General features: G+C 41.6%; 1 protein-coding gene across 1 annotated transcript in view; it reads left to right on the forward strand.

Moving 5' to 3' along the window:
- The window catches only part of LOC137866211 (solute carrier family 22 member 23-like), a 32,416-nt gene extending 14,243 nt beyond the window's left edge, over positions 1–18,173 (forward strand). The window contains 7 exon segments of the mRNA XM_068701963.1: positions 5,028–5,196; positions 6,778–6,905; positions 8,585–8,687; positions 9,341–9,576; positions 10,878–10,910; positions 12,683–12,806; positions 13,592–18,173. Of these exon segments, the coding sequence (XP_068558064.1) occupies positions 5,028–5,196; positions 6,778–6,905; positions 8,585–8,687; positions 9,341–9,576; positions 10,878–10,910; positions 12,683–12,806; positions 13,592–15,152 (2,354 nt within the window). The 3' untranslated portion in view covers positions 15,153–18,173.
- The last annotated feature ends 862 nt before the right edge of the window (positions 18,174–19,035 follow it).

Genomic DNA, 19,035 nt, shown 5'->3' on the forward strand with positions numbered 1-19,035 from the left:
CTATCTATATGTTCTTGCTTATGACGGTGGACTAGTGCTCCTCTATTCAGACAGGATGATCTGTCATGCATGCTTCCTGATGCAGTGCTATGCTGCGTTTTGTCAGGCCAGGCCAGTCAAGCCTTGTCCGCCTCACTGTTCCTGTGTTGCCTGTTATCAGGAGCTTTTTTTCTGTGTGGTGCCCTCCTGTTCTCTCTGTGCACAGATGAGGCGCAAGGGGCTGCATGGAAAGATGGAGGCTCTATGTCTATTTATTTATCTGTGTAAACAGCTTCCTTTCTGGCAATGTCTGATTCCGGTTTGTTGGTACAGTCTGAGAGACGGCATGCTTTGTTTGCCCTCCTTCCTCTCCTTACCTGTCTTGCTCTCTGTGTTTAAACTGCTTGTGTGGATATTGCTCAGACTGGCCTGACCTGAGTAGTGCGTGCCAGATCTGGACTCTGAAGAGACAAGCTTTTCATTACCCATCATAGGGCTATGCCTCCCTGAGGACAGCAGCCAGGTCCAGAGGTGCAGAGATACCGGGCTGCCATCAGATTTACCTTACCTTCTAGTCATTTTGTATGTTAAGAGATGTCTGAAAAGGATGATAAAGGTTATACAGAGAGGCGGGGTGGGGCATATATGTGGACTGTGTTCGGACAGCAAATTCATTTTGGCCAAAGAAAGGTATTTTCCATGATACACTGTCCTCATCCTTCAACACACTCAGCTCTAGCTGTCGTCTGATAAATGGGTTAAGGTGCAAACTCTGTTTTTCCCCTGTAAGCAGGGTTAAAGTTCCCATTCGTGCAGAGTTTGCTTTTTTGGTTGCTTAACATACTTCCTCATCTCACACATTAGGCTACATGTATATCCAACAGCTGTTTTTTTTATTTATTTGTACTTTTAGGACTTCATTTTAGAAAACTGCTTCCCTGTTTTTAAAGACACACTGGGTCACCTAATACTTGTGGTCTAATTCTCAACCCCTGTTATTTGTGAGAGACATTGCATGACATAACCTCAAGCTATCTCATGTCACACATTCCTGAGTGAAGTCCAGTGATTGTCAAAGTCAGCAAGGGCAACCTTTGCACTTTTCTTTGATGAGTGTAAAATGCATGCTGTTTCAGTTTTGCGTCAGGCGGATGAATCTGTTGTGTTCGGGCAACTCAGGACTTGGTCTTATATTTGTGTTAAAGTGCAAGCTGTATATCAGTCACTGTGTTCTGTATCTCCGGGGGAGCCAATAGCTTTGTTTTTGTGCTGATCTTTCTGTGTGTGTGGGAGGAAAGGGGGTGGCAGTGGTGAGGTGGTGGGTAAGTTAGGACACACAAACCCACGCATGCACATTTCCAAGGGAAATTATTCTCCTGGTGGTGATTTACTCATGGTTTGATTGCTGAGATTTCCACCACACGCAGATCAAAGGGAAGTGCCTGTGGCTAGTTGTGGATAGTTGGCATTCTTTGCACTACTAGATAAGGAAATAATCAATGGGGATTGCCTTATTCTAAGTCAATAGCCCATTTTCAGTGCTTGGAACAAAAGAGAAACCCTCTGGATATTTGTGCGCTAACACAATCACTTTATATAAGTGAGAAACAATACTGAGTAGTCTCACTTGGAGCATTATTTGGAAGATATTTAATTGTACATAAACTGCAGTTTACCCATGTGTATCCAGAATCTCAATGATCTTCCATAAGCAATGCTGTCTTTCTGCTATGGCTTTTTGAATGATTATGTCCTCGTAAAATGTGAAGGGTACCTTAAGACAAGGGTGTCCTATTTTCAGGGACTGTCCCGGTTTACTGTGGGTTAAATAGTGCGGTGCTCACGCCCCCACACTGTTTGATTTCTTCTCCTGTGTGGTCGCTATGTTCCACTGAGGATGCAATTTGCCTTCACACAAAAACCTCTTTGATCTGCAGTAACTCCAGACCAAGGATCATTGGGCCCTAATCAGGGAAGTACCGTTTGCTGACAATGCTGCACGGGCCTGTCACTCACAGGAGGCACTCCAAAAACTCATCAGCAGCTTTGCACATGCCTGGATTGAGTTTGCTCTCGCCAAGCATTTCCATCTTTTACCACAGCTTTGAAGGTTTGGAGCTTTAGCAATGCATAGATAAAGCTGCACACGTACCCAGTAAGGTCTGGATGAGCCCCATGCAGCACACTCAGACATATGAGCTCACTGAGCACATTATTATGTGTAAAAAAAGACTTGGGCCGTCTTTTGAAGACGGGTGACAAATTATTGGCCTGAATACGTTTGTGGGGAAACATAACAAATGCAGATGCTATACAGGGCACAAGAGGGCCTTGGTTTCAGGAGTCTGAAAGTGATGAAAAGGGTGTGAATCATTGGCCTTTACAGTCACCAGATGTCACTACAATGGGAGACTGTACGGTAGTCGTTTTGTTTCGTGGTCATTTTTCTATCACTATTTTTAATGGGTGTGTCTAGGTCGATAGTTTCTCTAACTGTAAAGAGGCTTAAAAGAGGAGATGTCACAAAGAGTCATATATTATTAAGATAATAGATTTGTTTCACTGAAGCAGGGAAGCTGTAATACTTACCTATTTCATGGAAGAGAATTGCAATTATTACATTTTTTAAATAAACTACCATAAACAAATCCTTCCTATTTAAAAACATGATTCAGTATATCGGCAGCCATCAATTTGAGCGTACCCAAAAAGTTCTGTAAGGTCGAGCGCTCCCAAATAGCAAATGAGCGGACACCATCCCTTTATTTCGAGCGCCGTCTGCTGTAACCCTCCGACATGGCAGCTCCAGTTACATGTGTCATCATGCCCCATAGCTCAAGACGTGTCCCAACCTTCATTCAAACGCCTTGTCCAACTGGAGGAGACAGCGGTTAATGAGCACAAAACCAGACTTATGATTGTGATTCAGAGGTCTGGAACCATCTGGTGTCATTCACCCTGAGGCGTGAGAATTTACAGTAGGCAAGGTAAACAACGTAAAAGGTGTAGAGGGAACAAAGCTGCATGATGGCAGCTGTGACACCTGCAAGAAGGCATGCAGCTCCAGACTTGAGAATTAGTCATAATTATGCCATAGAAATGCATCACAGCAAACAAACCCCTGTTATCTTTCAGTACAGAGAAATGCGTCAGAGTCTCCTTATCATTAAGTCATACTTAACAGATTGAGTGGCCAGGATTAGGCAGTGAAATCCTGGCACTGGGCCATATGGACCTCATGTGACCAGTAGAAGGTCATGACATTAGCCTGTGGGTACAGGGAGTGGCTGCACTGAGTGCATTTAGTGGTCAAGCAATCTCTTTCACTTGTAAAACAATGGTTCTCCTTGACTAAGCTGCGTACTTTACAGAAGGCTAGTGAGCCACTGTGGCGTGAACCAGAGAGTGTGATTCATTTTCTTGTTTTGCCAAAGTCAGCAAACCAGCCAAAGCCTCTTTGGGGATTATCATCCTTATTAATTGGCTATTGGCTTGATCATTGATGATGTCATTTACACTTTGTACAGTATGTGTCTAAACACATAGGGTTCTACTTCTCAACAGATTGTATGTCCCACTTTTTTTGTCTCACCAGAGATCCTCAGTTAGCATCTGAGGTGAGTTTCTTGTACGTGTCATCAGATTAGTTGGTGGTAGATTAATGTCACTAGAACACAGGCTACATAAGGGCATTGTGGGAGTGCTGATGTAGTGGGTTGTGGAGGATTAAGGTCAGCAGTTGTAAGGAGCTCAGGACTCTGTTCCTCATTCTGCAGCTCTATCTACAGATCATGTGGCATATTTTTATATATATATATATATATACGCCTATTTTGGTACCTTTTACATTATTGATATAGTTTGTACTGTCATGTGTCTGTGCGCATGAGCACTTTTCCATAGCTCACCACAGGATGTACTTTTCCGGTCACGTTGCAGTGGCCTGTGCGCAGGACGCCTTGTAAGAATTCAAATCCCATGCAGTCCGTAGCCAGTGAACCGTCACTTTTCTCCCGGCAGTGCACAGATGAGGGGTCTTGAGGTTAGTTGGTTCAAACTCAGCAGGTCTTGCACCCATCGCCCTGCTCTCAGCTCACTGGCTTTGTCATTCCAGCTGCGATAGTGTCTGTGAACAGAGAGCATTATTCATGTCCTCAGAAGGGGGCAAGTCCTAATTGAAATTCCGGTCTCTTCCGCTGGAATGAAGAGAGGGGCCGCGACACCCACTGTATTATGCTGGCCCTGTCACCTTGAAAGACCCATCTGGAGACTGTTCACATTCTTGCGCAGCAGAAAAGACCCATTAGAAGAAGTATAACAAAAAGGGATGAATGAAGCAGGACAAACGATTTGGGCATTGCAAGAGTAGCAGCATTACAGCACTGCTCACTGTGCTATGGTTTGATGTGAAGCCACCCTCTACGCTGCAGTAACTAAAGGGCTGGACTGTCTGTGGTTGCTGGCTGCCAGTGTGGTGTGCATGCTAATGACTGGGTGAATGAATCAGTGCCATTCTGACAGAGGAGAATTGAGTACAAGGAACCTCTTTCTAGTTAGTTCACTCTCACAGCAGCCTACTGTCTTGGTTGGTCTACTGTCTCTCAACAACAACAACAACTGTACATGGGGATTTTAGCCTTTATTTAATGACACAGCATATATCATGCACCGTAGATCTAAAGGTGAAAATATTTGTTTGGGCACATTGATGACTTTTTGATTAATCAGTTAATCATGTAGTCTATAAAATGACAGAATTTTAAAAAAGGTTTTCAGGAGCCCACGGTAAATTGCCTTATATACAGTATAGGCCAAAGAGATTCAATTTATACCGATACAAAACAATAAAGGTCCTCGCATTTGACAATTTTAAACCAGCAATGTGTGGCATTCTTGCTGGTAAAATGACGGAATTTTTCATAACATTTTTTTTTAAATGGGGTAATTGCCTTGTTGTCGTACATGCCCATTTTGTGTCTTTGTCTGTTGCAAAAAAAAAACTACTAACACTGGCACTCTTTTTTTTACTCCTTTGTTCTCTCTGCCAGGGATCGAGCTGTGTCTGCCGGGATGGCGCTTTTCCATGACCATGGTGGCTAGTTTTGTGATGTTGGGCGGTCAGCTGCTGATGCCAGGGGTGGCATACCTCTGTTACGACTGGCAGGTACTCCAAGTTGTCATCATCTGCCCCTTGCTACTGATGCTGTCCTACATTTGGTAAGGAAAAGACCAGAGCATCTGCTTGCACTTTGGCACCAACACATCTTTTGTTATTCGGCTTAAGTTCTACACAAGACTGAAATATGCGTTGTCGGCTGCAGTCAAATCCTACGTGTGTTGGATTCCAAGCAACTCTTTTAATCGTGTAAATAAAACCTTACCTAGCCAAAGATGCTTTAGCAGATTTACATGGTTCAAACAAATAAGGAGAAATTCCCCTCAAGGACATTTCTTTTCACCAGTGTATTCCCAGCTGAATTAAATGTAATGTCTTTTCATTAACTCATTTGCAATGACCTCTACAGTGACTGCAGTATCTCTTGCTAAAGCTCGGGCAATAAATAACTGTGCCGTCACCTCCATTTATTCTAGCGTGATGTACAGAGCTGCACAACACTACTGATATGCACAAAGCCAGTAGAAGAAAATCCAAGAATATAGTTTAGTTTTTTATAGCAGCAAAGGCCTTGGCTTTTTAAAATGGTGTGTGTGAAGAATCAATGCTGGTGATGTGATACACTTCAATCAGTGTAGGACACAGAGAGCTGGACCGTGATACAGGCTGGAGTTCGTAATCTTAGGCCACACCGGGGTAGTCACTGTTATCCTGACGAATGAGTGAAAACAAGCAATAGCTCAGCAGCCTGGTGGCAACACTGTGGAAGACAAACAGTTGTCTGCTTTGATGCGATCATGGCCTTGCGGGCTGAAAAAGACTCAAGGACATGAAGCTGGTTGTTAAATTGATACTTCTATAGTAGATAGCACTGGACGTTGGATTGTGAACTCGACCTGCAAGGTGTAGGGAAAGCTTTTATTGGAAAACCAGCCAACACTGTAGCCTCTTTCTACACATGTAATAGAGCCACAATAGGATTCTGGGAAAGTATTGGCATTGGTATTTTCTTGATTAAACCAGAGACTATGGGCACAAATTGGATCCATCACTGACAGTGGCTGAATCTGTATAGAAATACAGCTGATTTTAGAGTTCGGCACTGCAGGTGATCTCAGTTTGCTGATTTGGGAAAACAATTTAAAACCACACCAGTGGAAGATCATTAATCCTGCACTGTTCCTCTTGTAGACATCTGTTCCATAGAAAGGCAACCGACTGAGGTAAATGTAGCCTTGTTTTTTCTGACGCTCTTCAAATCAACATACATCTGCGAGGAGAAACTTCACCGCTCACAGGAATGTGTGCACTGCTGCCACATAACTCGATACAACTACCAGATACTACAGCATGACAAACGGGTGCAACAGTGGCTGGCAGCTGTGTATTTATTACACTTTAAAGACATCTGCTTTGGCTAATTTGAGGCCTTGCAACCTGTAAATTATATGCAAGTGTTTGCGTGTGAAGTTGGATTTTCTGTTCAGGATAACTTTGAATCTTAATTTATCATTACAGATTTCTTTTCTGTGTTTAATTTGAAATGTGTTAAAATGGCACACTGGTTAACAAAAAACGAGATTTGATACTTCTAACCCTGATTAAGAGAGATTTCAGTCAGCCTTTTGAAAGCTGGATCCATTTCATTTTATTAACAAGGACATCCCCTGTCTCTTTGACAGGATCTTCCCTGAGTCACTGCGTTGGCTGCTGGCCACTCAGCAGTACTGCCGCTCCAAATGGATCATGGGACACATAGCAAACAAAAATCGAGTGAACTTGGAGCTTGACACCGATAATATCCTCACAGGTAATAAATACATTGGCAAGTTTGCATTATAAAGGCTGCTTTTTACATTTTGATGTTGTGATTACTGTATGTAATATCACTTATTTCTGCTTCCTGTCTGGTTACCATAGCAACAGACCATTTCAGACGTAGCAGTCGGTGTAGAACATTACATTAAGACACTCTAGAACGTTCATTTATTTCATTACAGCCTGGGTTGATGGACCCACCGGTGTACAGATGGCAGCTGGTCATGCACTTTGACCCAGAGTTAACTGGATCTGTACTTAGAAGACACTGCAGAGCTGAGCTAACTATGTTGTTGTTAAATGTCATATCAGATTACACATTTGTATTAACCTTTAACGGCACTGTTTACCTGGTATACTTTTTCCAATTTTGTCCTGCTGTTGCTCACCGTACTGCATTTATCTATCCATTTAGAAAACGAGTACCACTGCTGGGAAAAGGTTCAAAGAGGAACCACTCAGTGTGAAATTGACTGCACTTTTTTTTTTTCTTAACTCTGAGACTGTGTGCTGATGTCAGCATTGAGAAAAGTACATTGCCACAGACATTAAATTATCCACTCTTGTTTTTATAGTAACTGGCTATCCCCAACCCTTACAGTAATATTTCCCACTTTTAACTGCTTGGCACTAAATACAATATTGAGCACTGCATGTGCTAACTGCCGCAATAGCAGAACAGTTGAGCAACTCTTTCAAGTATTCAGACATGACGGATGCAGTTGCATGTGTAACTATACGCATTATGTTTGGAAAGTGAGCAGAATGATTTGCATCTTAATCATAGTAGGGATGTTGTTACTCAGAGTTTTGTAGCCTGGCTGGGGGATCACTGGAAAGTGTTAGTGGTACAGATCGAGATAACCTTGACGTGGTGGTGTGTAACGCTGTCACATGCCTGAGTTGACATCAGCGCACAGTACCACAAAAGCAGAGGCGTGTTTCTGTGGCAACCTGCGAGTCTGATATGAAAACATCCACTGTTTGCCGTGTCACACATCCCCTGCGGGTTAGGGGTGTTGCCCTCTCACGTACTGTTCCTGTTCTACTGTGAGAATTGTCATACCTGTCTCACAAAAACCTGCTCATTAAAATGAAATGTGGAATTTTCTGTGGTTGCAATGAATCGGGGGTGCCCTTGTTTGACTCTTTAGACAACCCAGACTGCTGTTGAACTTTTCCTTTGACCTGAAAACTCACTTTGACATGATAATAAAAATAATTAAAGCCTGATGGATATACAGTATAAGCAGGCGGATATTGTTTTTAATTCAGATATATTGGAATCAGTGTTGGCTCGTATGCAACAGATATCAGAGTACATCGATACTTAATTTTTATTTACTGAATACATGTGTAAGATATGTATTGTGGGAAAAACCGATACCCATAAAAATATATTTATTTATTTATTAAAAGTTATATTTTGGTACACAGAAATAATTATATGCAGTGATGCTACAACTTTGTAATAATAAATAACAATAGTAATGCATTTATGGAGTGACTAATGTCCAAGAGAAACTGAGGCTGAAACCTTGCACTTAAGACTATTCAAAATGACCATCCTTTGCAATAACTTAAAATAACATTTCTGCTTAAATATTGATGTGGACCTCAAAGGTCAGATATTGGTATGGCTCCAAGATTAACATGTTTGCTTGTTTCCAGAACTGCAGAGAGCTCTTCAAAAGAAACCCAAGAAGACGTGCATCGTGAAAATGGTCGGGACGAGAAACCTGTGGAAGAATATTGTTGTGCTCTGCGTCAACTCGTAAGTGTTTGTCTTTCGTATAGGTACTTGGAAACAGTTTGGACCTTTACACGTCACAGTGCTGAATACCAGAAAGAGAAAGAGAGGGAGAAAAAAAAGGGAATGCGTGTGTGTGCTTGTATGTCTGTGTGGGGAGAGGCAATGCCAGTCAGGTGCGCCATTTTGTGCAGTCGAGATGGCTCGATACAGCATTGATCAGTAGTCCTCAATGCTTTTGCCCTTCCATATTTGCGCTGCTCTCTCTTTCCATCTCCGATGGGATCTCTCCTCTCCTCCCCATCTGAGACCTCATATCTAGCTAGGCTGACCCAGCTTTAGCTCTGCTTCAGTGCACGATATGCCTAGCTCCCCAAGTCGGCATGAATTTTACATGAGCTGTGTCCTTATGAAACATTACACAACCAGGAGAAAGGGTGCGTGGGGCTGGTTGTGTGTCAGTAAGTCAGTGTTTACATGTGTTTCGTTGAGATACAGTAAGTTGAGATGAAAGAAAGTGTGATAAACCTTGAATTATCTCACATCCTCTTCATCTGTTAGATCTATTTTCTGTATCTTCCCCTCTTGTCCCTTCTTTTCACCATTCACTTATTTCTCTCCTACTTTAACTCTCACTCCTAGTGTCCTCTAACCTGCTGTGTATGTTCTTCACCCAGGCTAACAGGCTACGGGATCCACCACTGCTTTGCTCGCAGCATGATGGACCCTGAAGCTCAGGAGACGACCATGTTCCATAACTTCTATGCAGATTATTACACCATGGCGGGCATTGCGGTGGCGTCCTGCATGGCGCTTTGCCCGGCGGTGGGCCTCATGGGTCGGAGGGGCGGCCTTCTCATGTTCATGATCATCACTGCCCTGGCCTCACTGCTGCAGCTGGGCCTGCTCAATTGTGAGTATGAGGAATGAGGGACACATGTCCACCTAGGATGACACCACGGCCGTGATGTTTATTGACTTTGAGTATCTGAAGCATCTTTGGCAATAATAGAGAATGAAACAATAAGGCTGGTACTATTCTTTGTTTGTGGGATTTGTTGACAATAAGAAAAATAGAGGAAAGTAAACAAAGAACTGATTCTAGTACCAAATACTGTCTGTGTACCCAAAGCCACATATATCTTATTCCTCTGTGCAATAGAGCCCCATTGTTGTCCAAGAACTAATAAAAAAATATCAATGAGCCTCAGTTTTTCACTGGTTTACATGGTTCTGCATGGGCTCTGATGATTTGGGTCAGCATACATACAAGTCCTGCTGCTTGAAATGCTCACTAGGGCCCCAAATGTTTGTTCATTCATGGCAGAAAAAAGTCCCCAACATTAAAGGAAGTGTTAAGGCTTTTTTTTTTTTTTTTAGAAATGAAACAATTATGTGACACATTTTATAAAAGTATATATCTTAGGGAAGTTGGAAAGTATTGAAAATTCAATTGACTACACAATAATATGAAAACTTGCATTTGAAAAATAAATAACAAACAGTTTTGATAAAGCTAAAGCCAGAACCTTCATAGCGGAGATAATTCATCAGTATTGTTTATTGACTTTCATTGCAATCATTTCATGAGGATATTATCATATCTCATCGCATCGCACAAAATTCTGTCCAACTGAATGATTCCAAGCAAATTTAAAAGTAATGGAATAAGTTATTGGGAATGTGTTACACATATGTGAATATGTTTTGTACTCCATTCATTGCATTAAATAACAATATAACCCTCTAATATGTTTTTATATTATTACATTTTCCATGTAATGATGCATGTTCGACTGTCTTGCTTGTGTCTCCTACAACACATGCTGTAAATACTGCCGCTCAGCGTGGTGGGTGCACTGTACAAGAGCTTGGTTTTCTGTAGTTGTTTCTAATGGAGTCGTCGAACATGATTGTAAACTGACAATTTTGTCAATGTGTACCAAAAAAGTGCTCCAGGTGATCAAAATTGTGCACAGGTCCGTTTATTCAGTTACAAATGAGTGAGCCTTAATGTTTAACCTGAGTCAACACATCAAGGTTATGCTCATGTGTCATGCTCTCCTTTTGAACTGTATTTGTTGTAACAGTGTACGTTGACAAGCTTTGCTCAACATTTTTTTTGTTTTTAATGTTTGACGCACATTTGAACGATTGCTCTGCTTTGTGTCTCTCGCTGATACATATCTGTTAATCTCTCTCATTCTCCTCTAGTGCTGGGGAAGTACAGTGGCCATCTGAATATAGGTAGGATAATCTCTATATTTCTATTCTTCCACCATTTTTATCAGCTTCGCATTTTTTTCGTGGATGCAATCGTCTTGCGCCACTCATCACTTAGGTTGCTGCATTATCTTGATGAGGTTTGTTGAGAATGTGCTGCATACAGACATCCTGCAGCACTTCATCAGGCGTATACAAGGCCTGCAGAGACGCATAATGAAGTCCAAGATGTAATTATGGCTAGCTTTTCACTTATTTGTCCCCTTTGTGTTGAAGAGGGTTAGCCTCTTTGTAACAGAGCTGTGAATCTCACAACAAGCCTTCCTTCACCGTTCCCTTCTGTTCATCAATGTCTTTACAGTATTCTCTTCTCACTAAAACGGAAGGTAAGAGTTGATCACAGAGTAGTCTCCACTGATCCTCTTTATGCCATCTTCCAACATGTCTCATCCATAAAAAAAACACTTTATTCAAACCATCTTTAGTCTAAATGGGCTCTTTGTATGCAAGCCAATTCCTCAATAACTCATCAAAATAAACCTAAGCGTTGGGAAGCTGTAACATTTTATGTCGCCAATGTTTATTGGAACCGTTTCTCTAGGTTTTCTAAATGTACTGTTTGAAAAATCGTTGCAGTGATACATTCTGAAATGCTCTGGTCTTATTTGATTCACTTTTAGTAACTCATGTGCTTGACTGTTCTCTTTAACTGAAGTGATACAGTTTGTGGTAGGAAGCAGAGAAATAATTTGAATTTTAGATTTAACCACTTCATCTACTTCATATTGAAATTTAAAATACCCCTGGATTTTGTAGCATTTCAATATTTGACCTTGAAATATTTTTTTTCTATGTGATTTGAGTGCTTTGAAGTTGTCTTTTTTCTATATACAAAAATTCAATTCGATTTACGCACGTCAGGGGTGCCAGGCATTTCCGTGAACATCGGACATGCACAAGTTAGACAGTAATTCCTGTGTGGAGTACAACATGTGACTCGTGTGGTTATCAAATTTCTTAGGAGGGGCTATGGAGCACCACAACCATATCAGATGACAAAATTTAGCACTTTTAATGTGTGTTTTGCTCATTTTCGAGCATCTGTAACCACTCAAAAAAGGCTTTGTTTCTCCTTGGTAATAATGTTTCACAAAGACGCAAATGCTTCACAGTTTTGCACATAAAGGTCTTGACATTTGGCTGACCAAATTTACCAAAAGAGTAGCAAGCCAAAGTATAGAAACTTTGACTTCCTGTTGCCTGCAGGTGGCGCTATCACTGTTTTACTTGGCATGTAGATGTTTTCAGGTCAGGACTTGCATCAGTTGTGTGAAATTTGGAAAAGATCTGACCACGTGAAGTAGAGCTCCAGCAGTTTGTTTTTTCATGGCGAAGCAACAAAATTTGCAGCGCCGCCCTTCAGCGAAAAAGTCACAATCTTCACCATGACATATCATGGGCTTAAGGCTTTTCTTACAACATTTCATAAAGATCTCATTGATCTGCCAGTCTGCAGACTGTAACTTCCTGTTGTCAGCGCTATGACTATGATTCAAAATTGGCCTGTATTTGTTCTCATGCCGGGACACTAATAAGTGATGCAACCTTTTGAGCAGATTGGACAATGTCCGCCCAAGTTACAACAACTGCCTGTATCATGGCGAAAAGCTCTCTTCCGTCGCTACGGCAACGTCAAAATGATAAATATAAAGCACCTTATTTACTTATGCCTTTTACAGATTACAGATTACTGAATATAAATTGCCATACGTGTGTGTCTCCTGCTTTGGCTGCAGAAAACTCAGGTACACTGAATAAGAACTTCTCCATCGCCTTCTCCATCATCGGCATGTTCTCCTCCCACGCAGTCAGCAACCTGAGCATCTTCTTCTGTGCTGAGATCACGCCCACTGTGATCAGGTAGGCCCACTGAAACACTGGCACCTGTGGCATTTAGAGGTGGACAACGTCCTTTTACTCCTGAGGAGTGAAACATCTGTGTTTTGAATGTGTAGGATATTGTTCATCATTAAACCGGTGATTAGTCCACAGTGTGTTCATGTTTGGTCTAATTTGTGTATTAGCAGAAACGATCGGCGTACTTTCTACCTATCTACACCTATTTTAATGTCCTGATTAGTTTATAACTCAGTTAACACAGTGGTTGGTGTCCATAGCGTCACATCTTCCTGCAGATGGATTAGCTGCTCCACCTCCTGTTTAAGGAGGGTATGAAATCATCGAACAGACTCTCACGGTTCAGTGTCAAATGTAATCCTCATCTTGTACGAATTAGCCACCCCCTTTGAGAATATATGACACAGCACTGGATGTTCATTATCTAGGGTTATGTAAGGGGTGTTGTTTGGCTGACGGTGTTCCACAAGCGACCTCTGGTGGTGAAGTTAGGCAATTTCAGAAGAGGAAAGGGACTGCATGTGGAGGAGGGCGTTTGGTGGTACTGCAGCTCTCTCTGCTGCTGTTTGCTAAAATGGCATTGCTATGTCAACAGAAAAGGGAAGGAAAATGGATGCTCCCTTTTATATAAATGAATTAGGTTATAATTCAGTACATGTAGATAATGATTTACTTTAATTGTAGTCAACCGTCTTCTCATTTGAGTGGCTTATACAAGGTTTATGAGGTTTTTAGATATGTGTGATCATAAATCCAACCATGTGATAACATTTTCCATCTCATCACAGGGGTGGTGGGCTGGGCCTGGTTCTAGCCAGTGCCGGCTTCGGCATGCTGACTGCACCCATCATGGAGCTCCACAATCAGAAGGGCTATTTCCTCCATCACATTATCTTTGCCTGCTGCACTCTCATCTGCATCATCTGCATTCTCCTGCTGCCCGAGACGCGCTACCAGCCCCTCCCCGAGACCCTTGCCGATGGCGAGAGCTACACCCGTCAACCTCTCCTTCCTCCGCGGAAACCTGGAGAACAGCGCCTCTTGCTGCCTCAATCTGAGAGCAGCAGGGACTACACCAGGGTGCACGACACGCCGCTCCACGAAGCAGCCGCCACCGCGTTGTCCACTATGGACTCCACCGCCTCTTCGGCTGTTGATCTGACTGCTCCGTCTGTCGGGGATGTGTCCGCTCCCGCGTTCATGGAGGTGCACCCCGGCAAGCCTCCGCCAAAAGACCCCAACGGCCACTCTGTTTCATCTTTATCCACAACCCCCATCACAGCCCTGGGTAAAGGTGTCGTCATACATGCCAGTAAAGAGCACCTGCTGTCTTCCACCCCTTTACACAAACTCCCATGCATCACAGACCCGCTTTTAGCCGATGCCGAAGAACCTCCAGCAATAGCCCCGGAATCTGCTGAGCCACTGACGGATTCTGTTGTTCTTGAGATGAGTAAGATTTGCCCTTCCACTACACAAGAGTCAGCCGCTTCCCCTTCCCCCTCATTAGACCGTTTCACTCCCCTCGTCTCTCAAACTGTGCCCGCCTCCTTATTGATCTGCACCACACCCATCATCGAACCACCGCCTAGCTCCACGTTAGAATCCCCCGACCTGGAGGGAAATGAGATAGACGATATTGGCCTGAAATTCGACCCACCTTTGTTAGAGGTCACAGAAACCACTTTAGCAGACTCCCCTACTCCATCCATGCATGACAGCCCCCCTCCATCCCCAAGCCCCTCTCCTGTTCCGATGACTGATAACAACCTTTCCACTGATCCACCACCCTCTGTTAGCGTACACTTGGACAATCCCAACCAGTTAGAAATAGTAGAAGAATCTACATCTACTCCTTCCCCTAGAGACTCCCCCATACCTCCTGTGATAGAACCTCAACCGCCACAGATGGACCCTACCTCTCCCTGTGTTGATGATATAGCTCCTTGTTTCCCTACTCCCCCTAGCCCAGTCACTGTTTCCCCTTCCCCCACCCCTCCTCCACCCGTTGACTCAGGCCATACGTCCTCAGCGGCCTCTTCCACTTCCCCTATCATAGATGCTGTCAACGTAACTGAACTTGTTCCTACCATTCTCCCCGTCACAGACATTGTGCACACCTCCTCTCCTGAAGCTACCACTCTGACTGTTCAGCCCACGCAGGATTCAGCTGCTTCCCTTGCCATAGTTTCAGCACCAACTTCCATCACAGATTCAGGCTCTACAGAAGCAACTCCCTCCTCTCTAATGGACTGCACTGTCTCCTCCCCCATAGACTCTGGTGTCCTTTATATCAGTGACAGTGCCATCACAGAAAACAACACTGTCAATGGCGTGGAATCGTTATGATCCACAGCTGCAGCCAGGAGAAGAAGCTTTATGGTTGCACGAGGAAGCAGCCCATGCCACATCAATAACCGACAAAGGGGCGAGGAAGGGGGGCACCAACTGTCCTACTCAGACTTCAGGCCCTTACTGAAGATTGTCCCCACCTGGAGTTGAGTAGACACGTCTTACAGAGATACCGTATGTTTCTCAATGCCCCCCCCCTCCCTTTATTTAGCCAATAAACGAGACCACGCAAGTGAGAGAGTGCCAGAGGCTGTTTTGTGACAATGTGGCAGTGTCCTCTGCTCTTTTTGAATGTCACTGAAAATCACCAGCCTTCAAACTACTTTAATGTAAATGAATGGAAAATCACTGTCTGTCATTTTCAAGAGTCTTGCAACTGTACCCACAATCACTAAGAGGACTGGTGAGACATAAAATGATGCTAAAAAACAAACAAACAAAAAAATCACTGGTACTTTTGCTCTAATGAAATGTCCGTCTAACACATTTGCATAAAATATTGCCTTATTTGTATGAACAAAAAAATCTGAATGTTGCAACGTATTTTTTTTGCAGTTACAGAGGTAAAAATTGAAATTGGAGGGATTTTTCTGAATACAACGCCAAAAACTACTCTGACCAAAATTAAATGTAGATATAGTGCCAAAAAAGTAGTATAAATACAGTATTTGCCTGCTTAGGGAAATACTGTTAAGTGCAGTCCCCTGCCATAGACTGTATGTGGATTTAAGTGAATCAGATGAACCCTTTTTCAAAGTTCAGAAATATAATAGAAGTACGTTGTTAATCAAATGAATAAAAGACTGAAAGCTATATCATCGTTTGATAAATTGGAATTGAGAGATGAGATTGAGATTGCGAAATAGCTTTCATCCACACGTTGTTGATTGTATGATCAGCGATAGTAGAGAGAAGAATGACCCATATTTTGTCGGCTTGAAGAAACTTATTTTTCCAATCGTGATGGAATTTAGGGGATGCAAATGCTTTTATCTGTAAATGTGATATTGTAAGTAAATGCATAATTAGTTGTTGAGCTTGATTCAGTCTTTTCTTTTTAATTCAAAGTATTTTGAATAATCTCCCATGGCGTGCCCTTATTGTACAAAGCTATACTACATTCTTACAGTATTTGTGGTACCTCATTGTGGTGCCACCTTATTCTTTGCAGTTGGGACAAAGCATGAAAATAATTGTGAACGTGTCAGTAAAACAAACCTTTAAAAGCGAACCTTAAAAAGACACAAAAGCTATTTTTGAAATAAAACCGACGGATGACGAAATGTTTGATATGACTGCCAACTGTCACAGCATCGCAAACTTTCAGTGTTTTCTAAATCATGTTTTGGCATTTACATAGTTTATGTATGTCAATGTGTTCATGTATTCACATGCACAACTAAGTTTACTTTAAAAAAAAAAAAAAAGCAAAACTATTCAATGCAGGTCAAATCTTTATTTATAGTTAGATAAACCTCATAATCTTAAAATGACAAACACTGTCCAGCTGTGGATAGCATTATACTTGACTTGTGTGTAACTTCACAGTTGTAGCTACACACTTCATGCTTTTCAGGTTGTAATATTTGTCAGAGGAAGATGTATGCTTACGGATAGATCACTGTTTACAACAACAACAATAATAATAATAATAATAATAATAATAATAACACTTTACTGTAAAACTCAAGAGCCAACTGAATGATGTCTTGTCATTTCAAATGTGATGAAACACTCGATAACATTTATACAGGGAGTATTCTTGATCTATTAAGGTGTCATTCAGGAGTCCAAGGCTTGTGCTATCTACACAATCTTGTGGTACACTTATGAAGAACCTTAAAGGTACATTACTCACCAATATCCTCTTTTGCTTTCATCTAAGTCGAATGTACACTGGCAAAGGCGCTACATATTTTTAGGTATCGGAATGATGGAGAAACCTGCTTGTGTTTCTTTCATTTTCTTTTTTTCCACAAATGCAGCTTGAATCAACATATGGAAGCTCTTTTTTTTTTTCAACTGATTTATTGGTCTTTTAATAGATCATCAAGTCAACAAACTTCCATTTAGTGAACGATTCATATGAACATTTAAAGCCTAACATGCCATGCTGCTAAGCCTCAAAGCACAATGCCCTGCAATCATGTGATGTCAAATTTGGTGGAGCTTGGCTTCTTGTCAGTAAAGAAAAAGGGAAATGGGATTTTGAATACATAAATTACAAATAACACATTCACTTTTGCAATAGACCCACGTGTAATCTACTCTGTGGAAGAGGGTGTTGACCCTGGTTTTCATTATGAATTTTTGGCATCTGCAGTAAATAGTGGGTTGACTGCAGTGGTCAGTAGCTACACATTACTCTGAGTCCTCGTTGTCTGTGAGTGTTGGTCTCTCTGTCTCAGTGTGCGTATTGCAGAAATGAATCTGTGTATTGCCATTACCCCATGCAACACCAGTGTAAAGACACTGACACGGCACAGACCAGTGTCTTCGCTAAGATCAGTTGTTTCCATTTTCACAACTCCCAGCTATTTCAGGTTGCTGATGGGAGTATTTTATTGGAGTAAAGTTAAGGTAAAAAAATCAGTAAAAGCAATCCAAAGCAACGTTAGCACTAGCTATACGGTGGACTAGGAGACAGTGATCGCCCCGGAGGAAAAGCAAAAAAAGACGAATGGGTTATGCCTTTGTAAATAGTAAATGTGTGGAAACTCCCGGCGTCGATAAGATGAAGGATCATAGGTCGTAACATGGACTGATGAATCATTTTGAACTTAGATAAAACTCTCAGAGACGTGAAGTCCCTAGAGTACACAGTTCAGGTTTTGCTTCTCTCAACCGTGCGACTCAGAATCTCCTGATGGGAGATTTGAATGAATGTAAAAACCATGGATTGTACCATTTATAATTTCTGATTGTTTGGTTTTATTTTGTTTTTGTTTTAACAGACATAAATGCACTTGTATATAAGCCATACCTGTTGTTAAAATAAACCACTATTTATTGATCAAATATTGATATCAGTGAGTGCTTGATTTTATAACATTTCATGATTTTATTGAAAGTAGATCCCATGCAAAACAACAGTCAAATACTTTTCACTTGTATATAAAAAAATAAAAATAAAAAAAGAAGTAACTTTGTAAAAAACAAAAAAACACGGGACATTTCCATTCACTTTTTCAGAAGGCTGTATTGGATACACCTCCCCTCCTCTCTCCTCGTGCTGTCATGCAAAAAGTTTCAGATTCAAACAGCCTGCCTGCAGCTCAGCAGAAAGAAGATTGAGGCAGGAACAGCTGCACCATGAACCTGCTTCTGAAGCATGTATGGAGGAAAATAAAAGAACTGGAGTTTCTTGTGAATTATGGGGTCAATCGGAAGCTGAACAACCACACAAACGAACACAAACTGATGGTTGCTGCATCTGTTACTAGCTAGCTTACAGTTAACACAAGGTAACATCTTTGGCAGTTTGGAGCAAATAAACAAACAACCCAACGGTGAAATTTACCCCAATGATGCAAGGCAAAAATTTGAAGAACATAATGTTTCATTTGCATATGTTGTCCTTTTCCTGATGTTATTGTCAGAGGAAGTCAACAGCACCTGTAAATGAGATAAAGCAACAAGTGTACAGGCTCATGAACAAAGAAAGAAAAAATATAGTGGCGGATCGACAGGAGTGCAAAAGCTGATCAAAGTTAAGTATTTTGATAAAAAGTCATGAAAAGGGCATAGTATAAGTCATAGTATATTATATACAAAAATGATATTGTATAATTGTATATTTGTTGTATGATATATATATATATATATATATATATATATATATATATATATATACTGTATAATATAATACAATGTTCAGGAT

The sequence above is a fragment of the Cebidichthys violaceus genome, unplaced genomic scaffold (genome assembly GCF_023349555.1).
Source record: "Cebidichthys violaceus isolate CVI_PGR_0920_01 unplaced genomic scaffold, fCebVio1.0.p SCAF_8, whole genome shotgun sequence".
NCBI classification, from domain to species: Eukaryota; Metazoa; Chordata; class Actinopteri; order Perciformes; family Stichaeidae; genus Cebidichthys; species Cebidichthys violaceus.